Raw genomic sequence first — 17,300 nt, 5'->3', positions numbered from 1 at the left:
ATGACTGTAAAAGGAGAAGCCCTGATTTAGCATACATACTGTATAATAGATTAGCAGCACCATCCACACAAGACCTCAACAACTGTATATAGATGTAGGATCTTTCTTTGAGCCAGTTTGCTACAGCAGGAAAATAACCCTGCAGCAACAGGAAATATGAACTATTATGTGGATTATAATTAATGTACATTTTTGTAGGGGTTGATACATTTTTCGTAAGGGAAAATCAAATATGAAATTTCAAAATTGAAATTACAAACTTCAGAAGCCTTTTTAAACCTCCTCAAATAAACTACTTATTGTGAATGTTCTGCATTGCAAAGATCCTACATCTGTAACCCTGCTCTCCCCCCCCCCCCCCCCCTCTCTCTCTCTCGCACGTGCGTTCCCACTCTCTCTCGCTCTCTCTCTCTCTCTCGCTCTTTCCCCCTGCTACCAGGCCCAGACTGTACTCTATAGGTTGTCCAATCAAAACGCATCCTTTGACCAATTCGTTTTTACCCTTGTAGGATGGCAAGAATTGGGGTGACTAAATCAATGGAGGCCTGAAAAAAGTGGTACAAAATCCGGAAAATAGCATTGCGTCAGCTAGTTTGGATGCTGTGCGAGAATTAAGGCTAACTGACAGGTTCACCATTGAACTGGTCATCTTTCTTCTTGAATCCACAGGATATAAAACAATATAGAGGTAAGATAGATATAGATTTTGAGACATTTCATATTTTAGTATACACTTTTCATATTCATATGAAATTCCTCTTCATTTTCAAGATTTCAAACAAAAACAAGCTCTGTGAAACGTGACATGCTAATTTAGCTTTTTGTGACCCCCTAAAACGACTTTGCAGATGACTACCGCAACATGTAAACTCCTCAAGCGACTACCGCAACATGTAAACTCCTCAAACGACTACCGCAACATGTAAACTCCTCAAGCGACTACCGCAACATGTAAACTCCTCAAACGACTACCGCAACATGTAAACTCCTCAAACGACTACCGCAACATGTAAACTCCTCAAGCGACTACCGCAACATGTAAACTCCTCAAGCGACTACCGCAACATGTAAACTCCTCAAACGACTACCGCAACATGTAAACTCCTCAAACGACTACCGCAACATGTAAACTCCTCAAACGACTACCGCAACATGTAAACTCCTCAAGCGACTACCGCAACATGTAAACTCCTCAAGCGACTACCGCAACATGTAAACTCCTCAAACGACTACCGCAACATGTAAACTCCTCAAACGACTACCGCAACATGTAAACTCCTCAAACGACTACCGCAACATGTAAACTCCTCAAGCGACTACCGCAACATGTAAACTCCTCAAACGACTACCGCAACATGTAAACTCCTCAAGCGACTACCGCAACATGTAAACTCCTCAAGCGACTACCGCAACATGTAAACTCCTCAAGCGACTACCGCAACATGTAAACTCCTCAAACGACTACCGCAACATGTAAACTCCTCAAACGACTACCGCAACATGTAAACTCCTCAAACGACTACCGCAACATGTAAACTCCTCAAACGACTACCGCAACATGTAAACTCCTCAAACGACTACCGCAACATGTAAACTCCTCAAACGACTACCGCAACATGTAAACTCCTCAAACGACTACCGCAACATGTAAACTCCTCAAACGACTACCGCAACATGTAAACTCCTCAAACGACTACCGCAACATGTAAACTCCTCAAGCGACTACCGCAACATGTAAACTCCTCAAGCGACTACCGCAACATGTAAACTCCTCAAGCGACTACCGCAACATGTAAACTCCTCAAGCGACTACCGCAACATGTAAACTCCTCAAACGACTACCGCAACATGTAAACTCCTCAAACGACTACCGCAACATGTAAACTCCTCAAACGTTGCTGGGATAAAGCGGCACCGCTCCGTTAGAGCTCAGTGCTTATTATCAGCTGTATTAGGTTACGAAATCCGACTTTTTGGTTATGATGTTAATGATATTTTAGAGAAAGACCCCACGGAACGATTCAGAACATGAAGAATCATATTTGCCTTGGTAAATGTAACATAAGGAGGTGAAATTTCATCACCAAAGCACGTTTTCACCTACTCCGGGCAGAGTGAGTGGGTACTATTTTCTCTCTCCTTTTGACTAGTCTGGGTACTAGTTTGTTTGTGTCATCATGTTTGGCATGACAAGGAGTGGCACAAACAGGTACCCATGCAACCTTTTGACGCCAGTCTCAGACAGCTGTCTTTTCTATTACCCCTGACTCGACCCTATGTACAGTGGAAATACGGTCAGCTCCAAAAGTTTTGGGACAGTGACGCATTTGTTTGTTTTGGCTCTGTACTCATAGCATGCAATGACTACATTAAGCTTGTGACTCTACATATTTGTTGGATTTATTTGCTGGATTCATTATTTGGCCACAAAATAATCTGAAACTCAACCAAAACAAACTGCAAATGCATACAAGTTTGAGGAGTCACAAGCTTGATGTAATCATTGCGTGCTAGGAATAAGGGACCAAATACTAAACTTTTGACTACTTTAATACACATAAGTGAATTTAACCCAATACTTTTGGTCCCCTAAAATGTAGGGACTATGTACAAAAAGTTATGTAATTTCTAAACAGTTCACCTGATATGATTGAAAATACCCTCAAATTAAAGCTGACAGTCTGCACTTTAACCTCATAGTCATTGTATAATTTCACTGTCAGCACAGTATGTATGTGCCCATATACACATACGTACGTACACTGAGTGTACAAAATATTAAGAACACCTTCCTAATATTGAGTTGCACCCCAAAACACCCCCCTGCCCCCTTTTGACCTCAGAACAGACTCAATTTGTCAGGGCATGGACTCAACAGGGTGTCGAAAGGGATGCTGGCCCATGTTTCCCACAGTTGTGTCAAGTTGGCTGGATGTCCTTTGGGTGGTGGACCATTCTTGATACACACAGGAAACTGTTGAGTGTAAAAAACCCAGCTGTGTTGCCGTTCTTGACACAACCGTTGCGCCTGGCACCTACTACCATACCCCGTTCAAAGGCACTTAAAGATTTTATCGTGTCCATTCACCCTTTGAATGGCACACATACACAATCCATGTCTCAATTGTCTCGAGGCTTAAAAATCCTTCTTTAACCTGTCTCCTCCCCTTTGTCTACGCTGATTGAAGTGACATCAATAAGGGATCGTAGTTTTACCTGGAATCACCTGGTCAGTCTGTCATGGATAGAGCAGGTGTTCTTAATGTTTTGTACACTCAGTGTATATCCGGTGTATAACCCCTGTCTCTGCCCTCTCCCCGGGTGTCTCCCCCTCCCCTCCAGTCTCAGACAGCGGCCCAGCTCCACGAGAGGATCCAGTCATCCAGTATGGATGCCAAGCTGGAGGCTCTGAAGGACCTGGCCAACTCTTCCAGAGACGTCACCTTCGCCCAGGAGTTCATCAACCTGGACGGCATCTCACTGCTCACACAGATGGTGGAGAGCGGCACAGAGTACGTACTTCCTCTCTCCTCTCCTCCTTTCCCTTCTTTTATTCTGTCTTTTCCGGCAGCCCCACCTCATTCCCAAGCAGTGTTCTCTTAAATGGTGGTCTGCCTGCTTGTCTCACTGGGCTTTGGGCCTGGTAAGCTGTCTGTGTCCCAGATGGCATCATATTCCCTATATAGTACACTACTTTTTATGCAGGGCCAATAGGGTTCAGGGCAAAAGTACTGTAGGTAATAGGGTGCCATTTTGGAAGCGGTCTCTGTCTCAGCAGAAGGTTACGGCGAGGGCAGGAAGTGGCGTTTTGCTGAGGTGGAGTTTCTCCTCCGTGATGTTGACTGGAACCCCATGGGGAGAGGAGGCAGGGTGAGAGGAGGGGAAGGGGGCAGTTTGAGCTCACAGTCCCACTGACAGAAACCCAGAGAGCCAGGGAGGGAGAGGAGAGCCAGGGAGGGAGAGGGGAGCCAGGGAGGGAGAGGAGAGCCAGGGAGGGAGAGGAGAGCCAGGGAGGGAGAGGAGAGCCAGGGAGGGAGAGGAGAGCCAGGGAGGGAGAGGAGAGCCAGGGAGGGAGAGGAGAGCCAGGGAGGGAGAGGAGAGCCAGGGAGGGAGAGGAGAGCCAGGGTCATGCTGTGTGATTGCAGAGTCAAAACACACATTGGAGACTCACACAGCCAAAGCAAGACACACACACACACACCCTCTCTTTCTCACCCACGTACACCCCCCCCATTCAATCACACACAGTCAGCCGTCTCCAGTCACCCATAGCTGTTTGCACTGTACTGTACTGAACAGCCCTGAATCCAACCAAATGCTTGTCTTTCCCAGCAGACCCTCATTAAAGGCTAGCCCGGGGCTCTGGACACAGCGTTTACTGGCTGAGAGGGCGTCAGTGGTCTGAAACATATACACACACACACACACACACACACACACACACACACATATGCGTTCTGCTACATGACATCCTCATTAAGCCTCCCCAGCCCAGAGAGACTTCCCAGTCAGTAGCAGCTCACATGCAAAGGGCTTCACCATCACCATGCAAGGTCAGCCGTGATACAAACACACTCTCTCTGATAGACCAAACACACACTCTCTCTCTGATAGACCAAACACATACTCTCTCTCTGATAGACCAAACACACACTCTCTCTCTGATAGACCAAACACACGCTCTCTCTCTGATAGACCAAACACGCGCTCTCTCTCTGATAGACCAAACACACGCTCTCTCTCTGATAGACCAAACACACACTCTCTCTCTGATAGACCAAACACATACTCTCTCTGATAGACCAAACACACACACTCTCTCTGATAGAACAAACACACACTCTCTCTCTGATAGACCAAACACACACACTCTCTCTGATAGACCAAACACACACTCTCTCTCTGATAGACCAAACACACACTCTCTCTCTGATAGACCAAACACACACTCTCTCTCTGATAGACCAAACACACACTCTCTCTCTGATAGACCAAACACACACTCTCTCTCTGATAGACCAAACACACACTCTCTCTCTGATAGACCAAACACACACTCTCTCTCTGATAGACCAAACACACACACTCTCTCTGATAGACCAAACACACACACTCTCTCTGATAGACCAAACACACACACTCTCTCTGATAGACCAAACACACACACTCTCTCTGATAGACCAAACACACACACTCTCACTGATAGACCAAACACACACACTCTCACTGATAGACCAAACACACACACTCTCTCTGATAGACCAAACACACACACTCTCTCTGATAGACAAAACACACACACTCTCTCTGATAGACCAAACACACACTCTCTCTGACTGGAGAGCACAGCTGAACTCATCTAACTCTGACACTTGGAATTACTTATAGTGTATCTCCCCTCTACAATAAGAACTAGAACCTTCCATTCTGTTAGTGTATCTCCCCTCTACGATAAGAACTAGAACCTTCCATTCTGTTAGTGTATCTCCCCTCTACAATAAGAACTAGAATCTTCCATTCTGTTAGTGTATCTCCCCTCTACGATAAGAACTAGAACCTTCCATTCTGTTAGTGTATCTCCCCTCTACAATAAGAACTAGAATCTTCCATTCTGTTAGTGTATCTCCCCTCTACAATAAGAACTAGAACCTTCCATTCTGTTAGTGTATCTCCCCTCTACAATAAGAACTAGAACCTTCCATTCTGTTAGTGTATCTCCCCTCTACAATAAGAACTAGAACCTTCCATTCTGTTAGTGTATCTCCCCTCTACAATAAGTACCTTCCATTCTTGTACAGGGGAGGTGAAGACCCACCGCAGTTACATTTAGAATGTGTGCCTCCCAAGCAACACCCTATTCCCTAATATATTGCACTACTTTAGACCAGGGCCCATAGTAGTGTTGACATACATGTCTCCCTTTACTGTATAGATTGATTGTGCCATTTTAAAACAAAATTATTTATTTTGTGATCTTGATTTAAATGTTCTTAATGCATATTCATTTCTCTATTAATAATTTAACCTCTTTCATGCTCTTATAAGCAGTGCTGCCCACTTAATTCCCCCATGATGCATACTGCCACCTCAGGCCTCTTTCTTTAAATATGTTTTGTGTAGATTACTCCTGCGTCAACAGAGCGTAGCCCCGGAGTTTGAACGTGCAGGCGTGTGTGTGTATCATCTACAATCCTCATCTACATTCCTGCTGACCGACTAGTGTAATATGATCATTCACACGCTTAGCAAGAAGAGACACCAGGGAGCAGTACTTTCTAATATCCCAGTCTGGGGCATGACAACATGCTGTATTAATGTGGGATACTGTATCAGTGATTGAAAGCGGTTTTGCGCCCCCTATTGGTGTAGTACCATAGCCGATACATTCCTGAACTGCTGAGAATGTTCAGTAGAACCAACGTCAACTGGCGAACATTTTGGATCCCTGGGAAATGTTAATTTTGTAGCAAGCTTACTGGTTTATCACAAAACAAGATGATGTTAAGGTCTCTCATGAGATTTACTCGCATGAGATTTACTTTGTCTTTTTGTTGTTTAAATTTATTGTTGGCCATTTTTGGTCAGTTTGTTGCCATCTTTGCAAGCAAAGCCTGTTGTGTAACTGTCTGTCTCTGTCTCTGTCTCTGTCTCTGTCTCTGTCTGTGTCTCTGTCTGTCTGTGTCTCTGTCTGTCTGTCTCTGTCTGTCTCTGTCTGTCTCTGTCTGTCTCTGTCTGTCTCTGTCTGTCTCTGTCTGTCTCTGTCTGTCTCTGTCTGTGTCTCTCTCTGTCTGTCTGTCGTGTCTGTCTGTGTCTTGTTTGTCTTGTCTGTCTGTCTGTCTGTGTCTTGTTTGTCTTGTCTGTCTGTCTGTCTGTGTCTCTCTGTCTTATTTGTCTTGTATGTCTGTCTTTCTTAGACTCAGACTCCAACTGCTTCCCAAACCATACTTCGGCTTTGCGTGTCTGTCTATCTCTCTATGTGTGTTATTTGAGTGTGTTTATTTGGTCAAATATCCTCCTCCACTTCTATCACCATCTTACCTCTACCCATTCCCCTGTGTTAACCAGAGCCCTGTATATCTTTATGGCTTTGGTCTCAGTGTAATTATGTTTGGCCAAATGTGTTGTTCCCTGTATTGTATCACATGTTACTGTAGCAAGTCAGCCTTGTGTTGCGATCTACATTTGAGTTGTCACTGTGAAACTCTGTTCACGTCCTGTCCATCTCCAACCTCCATGTGTCTGGGCTCTGGGGCCATATGTATGAAGCATCTCAGAGTAGGACTGCTGGTCTAGGATCAGGATTCTCCTGTCCATGCGACCTTATTCATTGTGAAAATCCCATACAGCCCCCTGTTCTGGTCTTATCAGAAAGAAGCTACAGTGACAGACCGGACACACACAAACACACCTGGGCAATGTGACTATTGTCTAACCATAACCTCCATCTGTCTACTATGACTTGAGCCCCTTCTTCCGTGGTCATTGTTCTCCTCTGATGCCAAAGTTTCTTAAATCTTTGCAGACGCTATCAGAAACTACAGAAGATAATGAAGCCATGGTAAGCCCTCCCTTTCCCTTCCCCTTCCCCTCCCCAGTCAGATAACTACCCTGACTGGCTTTGTACTCTTCCCTCTAATCTACCCGGCAACTGAGTCTGCATGATTCAAAACTCTATTAAACTGATGGGAAACAACATGGCTGCCATCGCTGGCTTTCAACTTGAAATCAAACTTGTTTGTATTGTTTATTTCTGGCTACATCCCAAATGGCACCCTATTCCCTACATAGTGCACTACTTTTGACCAGGGCCCAGGCCCTATATAGGGAATAGGTTGATATTTGAGACTCATCCTCTGTGTACCATGTAACCGAATCAGCATTGTTCTCACATTTTTGCATGAGGTATTGGGCGATTGGTTGATGTTCAAAGGGAACTAAACGCATACTCTTGTTTCACGTGGGACGTTGTTTTGAAGAGCACCATGACAACGATTCATAAGGAAACTCACAGAGCAAATTCCGAGATTCTTCTTGGTTTCTTGGTTCTAAACTTAGAAAATGATGTTAAAGGGTGTATTCACTAGTAACCAAACGGAAGCTAAACAGGCTGAAACGGGGAGGGACCTACCTGAACTTTTAGAAACAATTAGAAACACTTGTTTTAGTTCCAAAACTTTTTTAAATCGCAAAACGTTTTGCTACAGTTTGCCCCAATGAATACACCCCATTTGATGGGAACTTTAATTGTAGGTGGTGGTGGTGGTGGTGGTGGGTTGTTAGAGATGTTAATTGGGCAGTCCTTTACACCCTATTCATATGAATATTCTGCATTTCACTGTCCTCACCCTGTAGTGTAAAGACATCATTCTGTAGGGTTACATTCTTTGGTCTTGTCAACATGTCGTTCTTACATCTTAAATGAGTCAACTTTTTTTTAGAATGTTACAGGTCTATAGCATTAGAATTGTATTTATTTTTAATGAACCTTTATTTAACAAGGCAAGTCCGTTAAGAACAAATTCTTATTTACAATGACGGCCTACCTAGAATCATTTTAGTAGAATCATGTACTTATATTTACATGATCATTTCATACATCAAGTAACTTCCCACTGCCATGTGCAAACGCTTACTCACCCCAGTCCGACTGTGGACTAACTACTACTCATTAATCAAGTATTACTACTGAATGTGTCTGAGATGTGAGCCATAATGTTGTCTGTGATTGACCAAATGTGTTCATGAACTAACTGTATGTTGCTAAGCCTGTAATTGGTCTGGTCTTGCCAGTGTGTTATTAGCCAAATCTTTGTTAGAATGGGTTTTGTTTATACGAACTTTATATTATTTATCATGTAGAATTTCTTTACATATATACATATTTTTTTAGATTTTTTTAAATTATGTTTATGAAATGTGTTTGTACTTAAAAAGTACATATGGCATGTTTTTTTGAATATTAAAGATTACTTTCAAGTCGCGCATTGGAGACTATTGGCCAACTTGATTAAATATGAAGCACTATTAATATCTGACTGCAGGGGGCAATATTTTACAATATTTCCCACATGATATCTAGAGGTGTGCTTCACAGTTTTGATTTAAACAGTATTTCAGGTTTTTGTCATGACTAATCACACAGTTAAGAATTTCTGAAAATGTCAAAAACAGCAACTCATTTATATAATCTTCATTTATTAGTATTTTCCAAATATTATATATATATATATCATTTGTATTTTTCTATGAGATTTATGTAGGCTGTTTTTCCTGTGAACTTCTGTTGGTGATTCAACGTATAACAAATTGAAACACTTTGCTTTCAGACCATTGGATAAAAATCTTCCAGGAAATAATGTTGCTTGGTCCTCCTTTGATGACAACTCTAGCCTCTACTAATAACTATCTACTAGTAACTGCATGGGAATGATTCATGAATGAATGCTCTCCAGCTACGTTGCTCTGCTCCCCTGCGCTGCCTGGCTCCTACTGGCTCTCTGACGCCTCCTGTTGTTCATGGAGGACTGAGTCATCTGTCTGACCCATCGGGAGCCGCAGTCGTCCTCTCCTCTCGCATTTCTGTGCCCTCAGCATACCTGGCTGTGGCTTCACCCTGTCCTCTCCTCTCCTTTTGGCTGCTTAGCTATACGCGTGGCAGCACCAGTGGCAGAGACGTTTCTATTGGCTGTTGTTGTTGTGTTTCAGTTTCGGCGACTTGTTGTCGTTCACGCTGACAGCGTTTGTGGAGCTCATGGACCACGGCATCGTCTCCTGGGATACCTTCTCTGTCGCTTTCATCAAGAAGGTGCCTGCTCATTAAGTGTGTGTGGTGGGCGGGGCTATGTGGTGGGCGGGGCTGTGTATGTGTGCTCTTCTGCCGTCTTCATCAAGAAGGTACCCCAACAAACCAGTATCAAGTTGTATTATAGATCATGTGTAAAAACCATGTGCTAAATGAGAAAGAAGGTGCACAAACAAACTAAGTCCTGTTGAATTGCGGATCATGTGAATGAACAAACTGAAAAATATGAATTAGAAAGGTGCCTGCTCTCAAACAGTTTATAACATGTATTAAGCATGTTATAAACTGTTTGTATAGTATTACATGTTTGTAATACCATACACAGGAATGATATGATATTAAAGTTTTTGTAAACTTTTTTTAAATACCTCTGAAATAGAGCCCATGTAGTCTCTGAATAAATACCTCTGAAATAGAGCCCATGTAGTCTCTGAATAAATACCTCTGAAATAAAGCCCATGTAGTCTCTGAATAAATACCTCTGAAATAGAGCCCATGTAGTCTCTGAATAAATACCTCTGAAATAGAGCCCATGTAGTCTCTGAATAAATACCTCTGAAATAGAGCCCATGTAGTCTCTGAATAAATACCTCTGAAATAGAGCCCATGTAGTCTCTGAATAAATACCTCTGAAATAGAGCCCATGTAGTCTCTGAATAAATACCTCTGAAATAGAGCCCATGTAGTCTCTGAATAAATACCTCTGAAATAGAGCCCATGTAGTCTCTGAATAAATACCTCTGAAATAGAGCCCATGTAGTCTCTGAATAAATACCTCTGAAATAGAGCCCATGTAGTCTCTGAATAAATACCTCTGAAATAGAGCCCATTAGTCTCTGAATAAATACCTCTGAAATAGAGCCCATGTAGTCTCTGAATAAATACCTCTGAAATAGAGCCCATGTAGTCTCTGAATAAATACCTCTGAAATAGAGCCCATGTAGTCTCTGAATAAATACCTCTGAAATAGAGCCCATGTAGTCTCTGAATAAATACCTCTGAAATAGAGCCCATGTAGTCTCTGAATAAATACCTCTGAAATAGAGCCCATGTAGTCTCTGAATAAATACCTCTGAAATAGAGCCCATGTAGTCTCTGAATAACAATCCCCATGTGACTCTTATTGTTTATTTTTATGTGTCTTCTAGTCAGTTACTAACACTTCTCTATTGCAGATTGCAGGTTATGTGAACAAGTCAGCCATGGACACGGCTGTGCTGCAGCGGTCCCTGGCCATTCTGGAGTCCATGGTGCTCAACAGTCAGGACCTCTACCAGAAGGTGGCGCAAGAGATCACCATCGGACAGCTTATACCCCATCTGCAGGGGTGAGCGAGAGCCGCACGGCCAACTGCACTCAGCTATATTATTTTATGCCTGAGATTATAAATTATCCCTAATTGCAGATTACCGTGAAACACTCTTTAACCTATAGGAAGATTTGACAAAATAGATTTGGGGCCATATGTATCAAGTTTCTCAGAGTAGGAGTGCTAAACTAGTATCAGGTCCCCCATGTCCATATAACCTTTTTCCTTATGATCGAAAAGGCCAAACTGATCCCAGGTCAGCACACCTACTCTAAGACGCTTGATATATCTCTATTGATCTAATGAACTCTCTAGTGTCCATGATTGGGAAGTACTGTAACAGAAAGAACAGGAACGTAATACATTGAGAAACATGGCAGATAGATCAAGTGTATGTGTCCCAAATGAAACCCGTTTCCCTTTTATAGTACTTGGACCAGGACCCATAGGGAATAGGGTGGTATTTGGGATTCATCCTATATCCCTGTACGTGTAGTGTATAATAGGTTCAGCCCAGTGTGATTAGTACCGACATGGCTGAGTAGCCACACAACTACTGACCACAACTACTGACCACATCCACACAACTACTGACCACATCCACACAGCTACTGACCACATCCACCCAGCTACTGACCACATCCACCCAGCTACTGACCACATCCACCCAGCTACTGACCACATCCCCACAACTACTGACCACATCCACCCAGCTACTGACCACATCCACACAGCTACTGACCACAACTACTGACCACATCCACACAACTACAGACCACAACTACTGACCACACACACACAACTACTGACCACATCCACCCAGCTACTGACCACATCCACACAGCTACTGACCACAACTACTGACCACATCCACACAACTACTGACCACATCCACACAACTACTGACCACATCCACACAACTACTGACCACATCCACACAACTACAGACCACAACTACTGACCACACCCACACAACTACTGACCACACCCACACAACTACTGACCACACCCACACAACTACTGACCCCATCCACCCAGCTACTGACCCCATCCACACAGCTACTGACCACATCCACACAACTACTGACCACACCCACACAACAACTGGCCACAACTACTGACCACGCCCACACAACAACTGGCCACAACTACTGACCACACCCACACAACAACTGGCCAAAACTACTGACCACATCCACACAACTACTGACCACATCCACACAGCTACTGCCCACATCCACACAACTGCTGACCACAACCACACAGCTACTGACCACATCCACACAACTACTGACCACAACTGCTGACCACATCCGCACAACTACTGACCACAACTGCTGACCACACCCACACAACTACTGACCACATCCACACAACTACTGACCACAACTACTGACCACAACTGCTGACCACATCCACACAACTACTGACCACATCCACACAACTACTGACCACATCCACACAGCTACTGACCACAACTACTGACCACATCCACACAAATGCTGACCACAACTACTGACCACATCCACACAACTGCTGACCACAACTACTGACCACATCCACACAACTACAGACCACAACTACTGACCACACACGCACAACTACTGACCACACCCACACAACTACTGACCACAACTACTGACCACACTCACACAACAACTGGCCAAAACTACTGATCACACCCACACAACTACTGGCCAAAACTACTGACCACATCCACACAACTACTGACCACAACTACTGGCCACATCCACACAACTACTGACCACGTCTACACACCTACTGATCACAACAACGGACCTCATCCACACAACTACTGACCACATCCACACAACTACTGTAGACACTACCACTACTATAACTATAACCAGTCACTACCATTACTACTGTAGACACTACCACTACTGTAACTATAACCAGTCACTACCATTACTACTGTAGACACTACCACTACTATAACCAGTCACTACCATTACTACTGTAGACACTAACACTACTATAACTATAACCAGTCACTACCATTACTACTATAGACACTACCACTACTGTAACTATAACCAGTCACTACCATTACTACTGTAGACACTACCACTACTATAACTATAACCAGTCACTACTATTACTACTGTAGACACTACCACTACTATAACTATAACCAGTCACTACCATTACTACTGTAGACACTACCACTACTATAACATTTATCATGGTTCTCTGTTGTTATCCATCTAATGACAGGACTGATCAGGACATTCAGACCTACACCATCGCTGTGATTAACGCCTTGTTCCTCAAAGCCCCAGAGGACAAGAGACAGGTAGGTTACACACCCTCATATACACACACACCCTCATATACACACACACCCTCATATACACTCACAGCCACACACCCTCATATACACGCACAGCCACACACCCTCATATACACACACAGCCACACACCCTCTCAAGAGACTGGACATTGGCGAGTAGTATGCTAGGGAGTGGAGCGCGATGTGCCCGTCTCCGAAGCCTGACCACGAGACCGCCACGTTTTCCCCTTTTTCGGCGTCGCACAGGGTCACCGGCTGGGATCAGATCCATTGTATTGTGTGGAAGGCAAGACACTGGATCCGTTTCGGGAAAGTCATATTCCTGGTAGGAACGATGATGAGTTGACGTTAATCGTATATTCAGTAGTTCCTCCCGACTGTATGTAATGAAACCTAAGATTACCCGGGGTACCGATGTAAGAAATAACACGTAAAAAAACAAAATACTGCATATTTTCCAAGGAGCACGAAGCGAGGCAGCCATCTCTTTTCGGCGCCGGAAGTAGCGCCGGAAGTAGCCGAAAATACACACACAGCCACACACCCTCATATACACTCACAGCCACACACCCTCATATACACTCACAGCCACACACCCTCATATACACACACAGCCACACACCCTCATATACACTCACAGCCACACACCCTCATATACACTCACAGCCACACACCCTCATATACACTCACAGCCACACACCCTCATATACACGCACAGCCACACACCCTCATATACACGCACAGCCACACACCCTCATACACGCACAGCCACACACCCTCATACACGCACAGCCACACACCCTCATACACGCACAGCCACACACCCTCATATACACGCACAGCCACACACCCTCATATACACGCACAGCCACACACCCTCATATACACGCACAGCCACACACCCTCATATACACGCACAGCCACACACCCTCATATACACTCACAGCCACACACCCTCATATACACTCACAGCCACACACCCTCATATACACTCACAGCCACACACCCTCATATACACGCACAGCCACACACCCTCATATACACGCACAGCCACACACCCTCATATACACTCACAGCCACACACCCGCATATACACTCACAGCCACACACCCTCATATACACGCACAGCCACACACCCTCATATACACGCACAGCCACACACCCTCATATACACTGCACAGCCACACACCCTCATATACACGCACAGCCACACACCCTCATATACACGCACAGCCACACACCCTCATATACACGCACAGCCACACACCCTCATATACACGCACAGCCACACACCCTCATATACACGCACGCACAGCCACACACCCTCATATACACGCACGCACAGCCACACACCCTCATATACACGCACGCACAGCCACACACCCTCATATACACGCACGCACAGCCACACACCCTCATATACACGCACGCACAGCCACACACACACATATACACGCACGCACAGCCACACACACACATGAACGCTCATACATACACACGCGTGCTCACACACACTCATACACAGTCATATATACTCATACACACACACACACACACCTTTGTCTCTTATTGTGGGGAACATTGTTGTGGGTGGCTGTGGGTGGCAGGAAGGATAAATGCATTCTGAATCTTGGACTGATTCATATGCATCAGAGAGCGAAAGGGTTCAGTCCAATCTCCCTTCTGCTGACTCCGATGGACGGGACTGGTACAACAAGTTCAAAACATGCCTTACATTTCAGACAAGGGTGTGCATATCCCTTTCTGAAACACCCTCGTAGTGTGGGGTCAGGGCCTGGGTCAGCCATCAACGTGGCTGAAAACCCTGGAGAAATTAGGGTTGAGTGCCTTGCTCAAGGGCACATCGACAGATTGGGGGTGGTGGGGTATACGTATCCTTGTTTGTCCCTTTCGTCCTTGCCTTAAACAGTGCAGTAATACGTCTCCTTTATAGGGCGATAAGCGTTCCCCTCTACCTCTGCTCAGTAGAGATAAAGATGGGCCCTTGTCAAAAGTAGTACACTATAAAGGGAATAGGATGCCTTTTGGGATGCACACCCTCTCTCAGCTCCGATGACGTCACCCACCGTTCTTCTCCGTGGGCTAGCCTATTACACGCCGGGCTCTAACCAATCAGACAAGGCCTAGCTGTCATCAGTAGGCCCTCCCAATAGAGTGAAACAGTGTTAACGATACACACTCCCTTCCTCCGCAGCACATTAGGTGGAAGATGAAAAAGAATCCTCACTTTTGTTCCTCACATGCTCATTTTATGTTTTTTTGTGTAACATTGATTTGCAATCTATTCTACACTAAAGCACAAATAAAAGTGGTATACCTTTTATCAGCATACCTTTTTAGACTCATTACTGCAGGGTTCCTCAACTGGCGGCTCGCGGGTCTTTTTTTATTTTTTTGGCACCGCAAGTTTTCTGAGCAAAAAAAATTGATAGATAGATATTTACATTTTTGGACATACGACTGTAAAAACACCAGCAAATCAGCGGCAAATGATTTTAATTTTGGATCGTATACAAATGTAAGCCAGGTTTGAAATGATTATGTTTAAGTCAAATATTATATCTGTTTGGGCTTCTTCCGCAGTCTACAAATGATTTGTAATTTTGTTCCGGCCCCCTGACCATCCCCTTAAGAAATAATTGTCCCACGGCTGAGTCTAGCTGATGATCCCTGCAGTACTGCGTTACATTTCTGTGTTGTAAGCTGTATAGAAGAAGGTCAGCATGTGCAGGAGCATCATTTCACTAGAAGGGTGACACACAATAGTCCACAATCTAATGGGAACCAAAGGGTTTGGCTTTATTTTTTTTTAGGATCAGGGGGAGGAAGATAACTGCTACACAGCATAGCTGTCATAATGATCTGCACCACTAACAAAAATCTGCCTTTTCACTTCTCTTCCTTTTTTCTGTCTCGACTCACCCCCTTCTTCTCTCTCTCTGTCTGACTCTTCTTTCCTCACTGCACTCGTAATGGTAGTTTGATGAGAGCAGTGTGAACATCCTTGATTGTCCTCTGACAGTAAGTGTACTTTGATTAGCGACCTTTTCTAGCCTCCAGTAGATGAAGTGTGTCATTAAAATGGTCGTGCCTTATATCAACCACCACTGGCTGGGAGGTCTAACTCATCAAACTGAGACTGAGAGACACTTTTTGGTCTCTCCGGAAGTTTATAGTGTCTCCACCAAGAACATTTATATTTTCTGTCCATCATCCACCTTTATTTTGATATAGAGCTTCCTGAAAGTAAAACGAGTTTTCTGTGTAATGGATATGTATATTATAATATACCTGACTTACTTTCTCCCCTCTCCCTCCTCCTCTCTCTTCTTTTCTTTCTCTCTCCTCTCTCTTCCTCTCTCCCTCTCCTGTCTCTCTCGCTCCATTCTCTCTGCCTCTCTCTCTGTCTCTCTCTCTTTCTGTGTATGTGTGTGTGTAGGAGATGGCCCATATTCTAGCCCAGAAGCAGCTGCGTTCCATCATACTGAGTGTAAGTGTGTCTAGTCATATGCCCTCCATCTGTACCTCTTCTCTGCATCACTGGTTTTAATCTTTCTCTCTTGTTCCCTCGCTTCCTGTTTATCGCACAGCTCCAATGTGATATCATATCACAGAGAAATGTCACACTCGCAAACGTCTTACAAATGTGTCTGCCTTTCTCTCTCTCTCTCTCTGCCTTTCTCTCTCTCTCTGCCTTTTGCTCGCTCTCTCTCTCTGCCTTTTGCTCTCTCCAATTCAATTCAATTTGCTTTATTGGCATGACGTAACAATGTACATATTGCCAAAGCTTGTTTACAATGTAAAAATGAGAATCACTCTCTCTCTCTCTGCCTTTTGCTCTCTCTCTCTCTCTC

At 44.3% G+C, this 17,300-nt stretch overlaps 1 protein-coding gene across 7 annotated transcripts in view; it reads left to right on the top strand.

The window, feature by feature from the left end:
• Positions 1-17,300, top strand: part of elmo1 (engulfment and cell motility 1 (ced-12 homolog, C. elegans)) — a 214,486-nt gene that overhangs the window by 94,836 nt on the left and 102,350 nt on the right. For 2 of the 7 annotated variants that reach the window (XM_071375190.1, XM_071375191.1), the window contains exons 6-12: positions 3,343-3,512; positions 7,523-7,558; positions 9,706-9,805; positions 10,978-11,129; positions 13,350-13,428; positions 16,426-16,467; positions 16,886-16,936. In XM_071375190.1, coding sequence (XP_071231291.1) covers positions 3,343-3,512; positions 7,523-7,558; positions 9,706-9,805; positions 10,978-11,129; positions 13,350-13,428; positions 16,426-16,467; positions 16,886-16,936 — 630 coding nt within the window. The remainder of the gene's footprint in view (positions 1-3,342; positions 3,513-7,522; positions 7,559-9,705; positions 9,806-10,977; positions 11,130-13,349; positions 13,429-16,425; positions 16,468-16,885; positions 16,937-17,300) is intronic. The other 5 variants (XM_071375195.1, XM_071375196.1, XM_071375192.1 and 2 more) reach the window with 3 other exon arrangements.

This window comes from Salvelinus alpinus, chromosome 29 (assembly GCF_045679555.1).
Source record: "Salvelinus alpinus chromosome 29, SLU_Salpinus.1, whole genome shotgun sequence".
Lineage (NCBI taxonomy): Eukaryota > Metazoa > Chordata > Actinopteri > Salmoniformes > Salmonidae > Salvelinus > Salvelinus alpinus.
This window is presented reverse-complemented; position numbering and strand designations above follow the sequence as displayed.